General features: G+C 37.8%; 1 protein-coding gene across 1 annotated transcript in view; it reads left to right on the top strand.

Moving 5' to 3' along the window:
* Positions 1 to 7,929, top strand: part of rngtt (RNA guanylyltransferase and 5'-phosphatase) — a 105,976-nt gene that overhangs the window by 12,091 nt on the left and 85,956 nt on the right. The window contains exons 7-8 of the mRNA XM_014019989.1: positions 1,235 to 1,344; positions 2,901 to 3,002. Of these exons, the coding sequence (XP_013875443.1) occupies positions 1,235 to 1,344; positions 2,901 to 3,002 (212 nt within the window). The remainder of the gene's footprint in view (positions 1 to 1,234; positions 1,345 to 2,900; positions 3,003 to 7,929) is intronic.

A 7,929-nucleotide genomic window follows, 5' to 3' on the forward strand; every position in this document is an offset into this window, starting at 1 on the left:
AGTTGCCGCCATGTGATTGGCTGATTAGAAATTAAGTGTTAACGAGCAGTTGGACAGGTGTACCTAATAAAGTGGCCGGTGAGTGTATATCATTTATATGCACATGAGCAGGTTCATATTGATGTTTTACGTAGATGACTAAATGTTAATAAAATGTCCTCCTGAGTTAGAAAATTAGATTTTTTTTATGAGACAAATTTTTATTTTTGTAATAGTCAAATTAACTAATGTTGATAATTTCAGCAGTTTCACTCCGGCGTCTGTTTTAATCAAATATATTATTTTTATGCCTAATTTTGATCCAAATTAATAAGTAAAAATTTAGCAGTTTTTGGTCAAGATTTACGGTTATGTTTGAATTTTCAAATTTAATGTGTTTTTTCCTTTACATAAATCTATGTGCTGGAGAAGAGAACTAAATAAGCAAAAACTGATTTTTAAAAGAACAGTTTCCTAACATATCATCTGTACTTTGTGCTGCATGAATATTTCATTCTCAGTCCTAGCCTTTATAATGAATATAGTATTAAAAACTTCAAAAACTGAGTGAAATCTGCAAACATCATGGGCACAAACTCAAATGACCTGATTATGAGGTATAATGGCCTGAACGTGCCCTGAGATTAATGAGGTTAATCTGCTGCCCTGCTAATTAATGCACGTAATCCTTTGTTTTGCTTCTTTTAATTTTCCAAAAGAGATGCGTTTGATTCAGCCAGGTTTAAATGTTTCAGCTTCCAACTCTTTGCTCAAACTTTACAATCCGGTCTAACAAAACTCAATGTGTCATCCGTTTCTGTTCAAACCAGCATTTACTGTAATATAAGTAGCAGTTTGCAGGTTTTATCTGCTCAGAACGGGAGCGAAAAGGTCGAGTCAGAAAAAAGACGTGAGATTAGGAGAAAACTTCAGATGAGAACGTGTCACGAAGTCTTGAACAGAGCTCAAGGGGGAAACGTCTGAAAGGCTAAAGAGACCATGGAGCAAAGTTTCCATTGAGTTAATGCAGGAGCAACAAGTTTAATAAGGCAGATTCTTTAAATATTTAATGTGTGAATTTCTTTAAAGTAGAAAGAAAGGCAGGATTTTTTAATATTTCAGCCTGTTGTCTCTGCACACAGGGATTTACAAAGCAAAGAAACAGCTGTTTGGATCACTGCATGTAGGAGGATATGAATGCTTCTTCAATTGTGATTGAAGCCCAACCTTATTTTTCTTCTTTTTTTCCTCCCAGGGTGCAGTGTTTCTTGAAGGCATCTCAGTGAAAGGGGTCACACAGGTCACCAGCCAACCCAAGCTGGGAGATGTCCAAAGGAGGTGTCAGGAGATGGCCGAGTGGGACAAGTAAGGCGCTCCTTAATTGCCCTCCTTACGCCCGTCGGGATTTGTGTATAAGGATGTATGTAGGTGTGCTGTGCTGGGAGTGACTCATCTGTCTCAACTATCTTTTTAAAGAGCTTCACACTTTCAGACAGGTGGTAAAGTCAGAAATAGATTTTTCCTTTAGGTTTTCTAGAAAAATGCTGCTGCTGCTGCTTTTTTCCTTCTTTCCACAGAAAGTGCAGAGATTCAGCTCCACTGCAGTGTTTTATCACAGCAAATACAAAGACTTGACTTTTATGTTTGTTTTACATTTGGTTGTGCATTAAAATCAAAAAATTATAACCTGTGAAGCATTATCTAGAAATATAGGTAACGCTTTCTTTTACGGTACCCTTATTACCATGTAATTACAAGGTAATAAAAAAGTAATTGAATGTAATTACTACCTTTTTACCACGTGGTAATTAGGGTACAATTTTTCTATGTAATTAATTGTCTGCAGTAATGTAGCACTTACCTGGTAATGTATTACAATTCACTATGTAACAACTAAATAAGTAGTAGGTCATTTGGACAGTTTTAAAGTTACATTTTATTGCAATTAACCACTAACCCCAAAATTTAGTTACATTCTTTTTGTTATAAATATATTGTTGAGTTACTATTGATTAGTAATTTGATTGTAGTTACCCAATAAAAGTAGTTTTACTAACAGCAATTTTTCTTTTGTACCCTAATTACCATGTAATTACATGGTAATAAGGGTACTGTAAAAGAAAGCGTTACCGAAATATACTATTTTGGGGGGTGTTGAGTATTTAGAACCCAATTATAACCCGTCACATTCAACTGAGGAAATTAAAAGGAACATCAACTAGTTGTTAGACATGATTTGTTAAACATTTACTTCAGTAATAAAACACAGACAGTAGTGACACTTGAGTAAAAGTACAAGTATCATAAAATTAATTTGGTAAAAAAGTCTCCTAAGAAGTAAAAGTCTTAAAGTATCTGAGTTTTTTTGTACTTAAATACTTAAGTACAAAAAAATGCATAAGTAATTTTCTGCCATAAAACATACTTAAGTCTTATAAGTAAAAGTACTGAGTAAATATGAGTGGTTAGATGTTCCAAAATACATTCATTGGGAGGTGACCTCTCCAAAAAAAAATATATATTTTTTAAAAACATGCAGCTGTGATGGATTGTGTAAAAATTAATACAGTATCAGAATGGTATACATTTATACTTCTCATCCAGCTACAATTAAATTAACTCTATTCAGGATGCACAATTTTTAGGATAGTATTTTTTTTAACACTAAGCCTAAACAAAATAGGAGAAATGACGCTTACCTTTTTTTTAAAAATGTAAGGAGTAGAAAGTACAGATAACTATGTAAAAATGTACGGAGTAAAAGTAAAAAGTAGGCTGAAAAATAATTACTCAAGTAAAGTACTGATAACCAAAATTTCTAATTAAGTACAGTAACAAAGTATTTGTACTTTACAACTCTGGCCAGCAGTGTTAAGAACTGAGCATGGGAACAAAAAAAAGTGATGTCATTGTTGTTACAGGTCTGGATTTCCCGGGGCACAGCCCGTGTCCATGGACAGACAGAATCTTCGATTTCTCGAGCAGAATCCTTACAAAGTCAGCTGGAAAGCTGATGGTACACGGTGAGTCGATCGGATCCTCCTAACAGCAGATTACTGAACCACGTGTCGATACAATCTTTGGGTCTTTGATTAGACAAATTTGTTTCTCTTTCTATTGATTTAGACCTATTTGAGTCGATGCATAGACAAGTATTTACCTCCCTTTGTGCAGGCTTGAATTTAAATTTAATCTTATGTGAGCAAATAAAACAAGTTGGTGTAGAAACCTTCATAATTGTGTCTTTTTTAGCTCTTGGCAGCAATGAGAGGCAGTAATACATCCAAGAAGGGCAGCAAACATGCTTAATTCACTGCAGGTTGGTAAATTTCGGCTGGAAACCTCCTTGGAGCCACAGACTGCTGCAGTGAAAGAGAAAGAACAAAGAGGAAATAAATTCAACAGTAAAATGACCAGGCTTCAAGGTCACCTGAGCCTAATTATAGGTTCTATTAAAAAAAGTAACGTTTTACCCCCAATTCTAGTAGTTCTGCGCCAAAAACATCAACCTGGAGGGTTTGATTTCACAGAACGTGACCCTGCTGGGTGCGACCTCAGTGCGTTATTCAGGGTTCCAAAACACTAAACCTGAAGTTAATCCTGCACCCACGGGAGCTGAGTGCTCTTTTACCATAGAATACAAGCAAGGAATTAAGGACGCGATTGAGCCCGGTGATTAAAAGCTTTGTACGTGAGGAGAGCTCTGAAAGGAATTCTAACATGACCTATGTTTCCTGATTAAGTTTTAATTACAGTATCGAGCTCATCAAGCAGAGTGCCGCTTGTTTTAGCAGTGTGGACGTGTAAATTAGCTTCACTGATGCATGAACACTGTCGGTGACCAGTCTCTCCTCCACAGCGAATAACAAGACGCCACTTGTTCTTTCCTGACACATTCTGTTGTGAATTTGCTTTGTTTTTTTTTTTGTCTCCCATGCGTGATGTGAACGCTGCGAGGGGAAGAGAGGAGGGTTTTTAGTATTCTGGTAGTCTGTTGAGAAGCTCCGTCTTCTCTGGCTGGTGCAAATGTGCATGTGCTGATGAATATTTAATGACTGCAGTCAATTTCAGGGTTTTACATATCGGCGCTTTAATTTCCGGTAATCGTGAGGCTGAGAGAGAACTGATCTGGCTCCTGACCAAGACGCTGCTAATGTGTGTAATTAGCTGCTGTTATCAGCAAATGCTCCAGCATGTTGTTCAGAGTTTTGGCCTTTAAGTTTGGAATGTGTGACTCCGAGCACCTCCTCTGTCGCCGAAATAGTTTTTGACGTGCAACCTGTTTCTTCCCTGCAGCCAGTGGAGCTATGAAGGGTAGCAGTGCTGCGTGTGATTTATTCTAACAGGAAATACTGACGTAAAGCGAGGCACTGCAAACTGTGAGTGAGTCATCACCGAGGCTCGGGATGTGCATTATGATGTACAAATCCAAAAGTTCCTCCTCACCTGTAAGTGCTACATCTGGAGTGAAGTGGCATAAGTTAAAATCAGCAATCAAGAGAACAAATCAAAAGAAAGGAAAACGTAAGGACCGAATGCAACAAGGTTTCTCCAAAATTTGTCAAAAATGTTGAAAATTTACTTCGATTGTTTGATCTCAACCCGAACATCAGATCTCAGGTTTAAAACTTTGACTTTTACAAATTGTGTTTAAAGGAATTTTTCAGATATTTCCAAGTGGAGTTCTGGGAAAAGCTTATAAAAAATCAATATCGTACCTGTTGTAGATAAAATTTTAAATGATCTCAGTTTCAATAAGTGGAGGTACAGTGGGGAAAATAAGTATTTAGTCAGTCACCAATTGTGCAAGTTCTCCCACTTAAAAAGATGAGAGAGGCCTGTAATTGACATCATAGGTAGACCTCAACTATGAGAGACAAAATGTGAAAAAAAAAATTGAGAAAATCTTTTTGTCTGACTTTTAAAGAATTTTTTTGCAAATAATGGTGGAAAATAAGTATTTGGTCACCTACAAACAAGCAAGATTTCTGGCTGTCACAGACCTGTAACTTCTTTTTTAAGAGGCTCCTCTTTCCCCCACTCATTACCTGTATTAATGGCACCTGTTTAAAGTCGTTAACAGTATAAAAGACACCTGCCCACAACCTCAAACAGTCACACTCCAAACTCCACTATGGTGAAGACGAAAGAGCTGTCGGAGGACACCAGAAACCGAATTGTAGACCTGCACCAGGCTGGGAAGACTGAATCTGCAATAGGCAAGCAGCTTGGTGTGAAGAAATCTACTGTGGGAGCGATAATCAGAAAATGGAAGACATACAAGACCACTACTAATCTCCCTCGATCTGGGGCTCCACGCAAGATCTCAGCCCGTGGGGTCAAAATGATCACAAGAACGGTGAGGAAAAATCCCAGAACCACAAGGGGGGATCTAGTGAATGACCTGCAGAAAGCTGGGACCAATGTTACAAAGGCTACCATCAGCAACACACTACGACGCCAGGGACTCAGATCTTGCAGTGCCAGACGTGTCCCCCTGCTTAAGCCAGTCCATATCCAGGCACGTCTGAAGTTTGCTAGAGAGCATTTGGATGTTCCAGAAGAGTATTGGGAGAATGTCATATGGTCAGATGAAACCAAAGTAGAACTATTTGGTAAAAACACAACTCGTCGTGTTTGGAGGAAAGTGAATGCAGAGTTGCATCCAAAGAACACCATACCAACTGTGAAGCATGGGGGTGGCAACATCATGCTTTGGGGCTGTTTCTCTGCAAAGGGACCAGGACGACTGGTCCGTGTACATGAAAGAATGAATGGGGCCATGTATTGTGAGATTTTGGGTGCAAACCTCCTTCCATCAGCAAGGGCAATGAAGATGAAACGTGGCTGGGTCTTTCAGCATGACAATGATCCCAAGCACACTGCCAGGGCAACAAAGGAGTGGCTTCGTAAGAAACATTTCAAAGTCCTGGAGTGGCCTAGCCAGTCTCCCGATCTCAACCCCATCGAAAACCTTTGGAGGGAGTTGAAAGTCCGTGTTGCCCGCCGACAGCCCCAAAACATCACTGCTCTAGAGGAGATCTGCATGGAGGAATGGGCCAACATACCAGCAACAGTGTGTGCCAACCTTGTGAAGACTTACAGAAAACGTTTGACCTCTGTCATTGCCAACAAAGGATATACAACAAAGTATTGAGATGAACTTTTGTTATTGACCAAATACTTATTTTCCACCATTATTTGCAAAAAAAATTCTTTAAAAGTCAGACAAAATGATTTTCTCAAATTTTTTTCACATTTTGTCTCTCATAGTTGAGGTCTACCTATGATGCCAATTACAGGCCTCTCTCATCTTTTAAAGTGGGAGAACTTGCACAATTGGTGACTGACTAAATACTTATTTTCCCCACTGTATATAGTAGAGATGTGCTTTAATTATTTTAATTCAGTGATTCCCAACCAGGGGTACATGAGCATATTACAGGGGGTACGGGTAAAAATTTCCCAGGTGTGTAAAGAGAAAATAAAAATAGGACTGAGATATGTAGGGCCCTATGATTTCCACAATGCGGAAAATGCAAACAGAGTCACAAAATTGACACAAAATGAAATCCTGTGTAAAATGCAGACTCGTGGAATTTGCTCATTTGGGGTATTTGATGTATTTTGGACGCTGCTGTTTCCTGCACCTGCTTTTACCTGGTTTATTTATTTAATTATTCACTTTCAAGGCAACATTTTTATCTTTATGTTTAATTTGTTTTGAAAAGAATAAAATACCTGAGAATTAAATATTCTAGGGGGTTAAATAAACAATTTTCAGCTGTTGTACATTATAGTTTTGGAGAATCATCATTACCTTTGACAGAGGGAGCACTAGTGGTACGACAAAATGGCTCAGGGGGTACACAAGTCTAAAAAGGTTGGGAACCATTGTTTTAATTCATCTAGCTATTTTTTTCATCACCACTATCTAGAACAGGTAAGATATTTACTGTTTATAACCTTTCCATAGAACCCCACTTTAAAGCATTTCAACTATTTTTAAGAGGAAAAGCTGTTTGTTTTAATTACCATTATGAAATCATAGAGAAATAACACAAAAAGTGTTTATTGTCCAAAATGTGCATCTTGTGTAACTTGGGTTTTACATGAATAGGTACTTTTCCCTGACTCTTGTAGAATCTCAGGAAGTTTCTGAGGTTAGTTGAACTACAAACACACAACATCAGCCTCAACATGTCAGCTTTTCGTTCTGAGATGCTTTGATTTGCAAGTCGACAAACTGGGACAGGTGTCTTTGTTTTGTTCCGTTTCTGTGGTTACAGCATCCTGTTTGGGATGCAGCTTTTTAGTTTTGCATCTCATTTGAGTAAACAACATCACACTTTAACAATAATGCAGAAGGTGCGCGGTACGTGCATCATTGTCTTTATAAATAAATAAAATGTATCTGCGGCGTGATTTGGAAGAGCTTTTAAAAGTCGCCTCTTTTCAGTCTGTGAAGGACGTCTTGTTCATTCGGATGGTTTTATTATCCTTCAGAGCCGAGCAACAAATGGCATCTATTTAAAAGCTTCTTTTGTGCAAAATGTATTTATACATAAGTTTACTATGACAAGCAGATCTCTCAGAAACTTATCCTATCTTTATAACTTATAGACAAGACATGAAGTCGGCTGTTTGATGATGTGAAAAGATTCCGATTGTCTGCCTTTATTTACCAGCAACTTCCCTGTAGAAAAATCAATATTAATATATTCCTTCACAAAAGACATCTCTTTAAAATCTGAGTCTGCTGAGTTGCTCTTATTTTACCTTTGCTTTTTTTGCTGGCCTTTTTTGATACTTTTAGCCTTTTGATATGTAGCTTTCAGCTAGTGTTTTGATATTAGCTTTTTGGTTCTTTTAGGCTACGTTCACACTGCAGGTCTTAATGCTCAGTTCCGATTTTTTGAAAAAATCCGATCTTTTTGTGTGAACGTTCAC

The sequence above is a fragment of the Austrofundulus limnaeus genome, unplaced genomic scaffold (assembly GCF_001266775.1).
Source record: "Austrofundulus limnaeus strain Quisiro unplaced genomic scaffold, Austrofundulus_limnaeus-1.0 Scaffold237, whole genome shotgun sequence".
Classification (NCBI taxonomy): domain Eukaryota; kingdom Metazoa; phylum Chordata; class Actinopteri; order Cyprinodontiformes; family Rivulidae; genus Austrofundulus; species Austrofundulus limnaeus.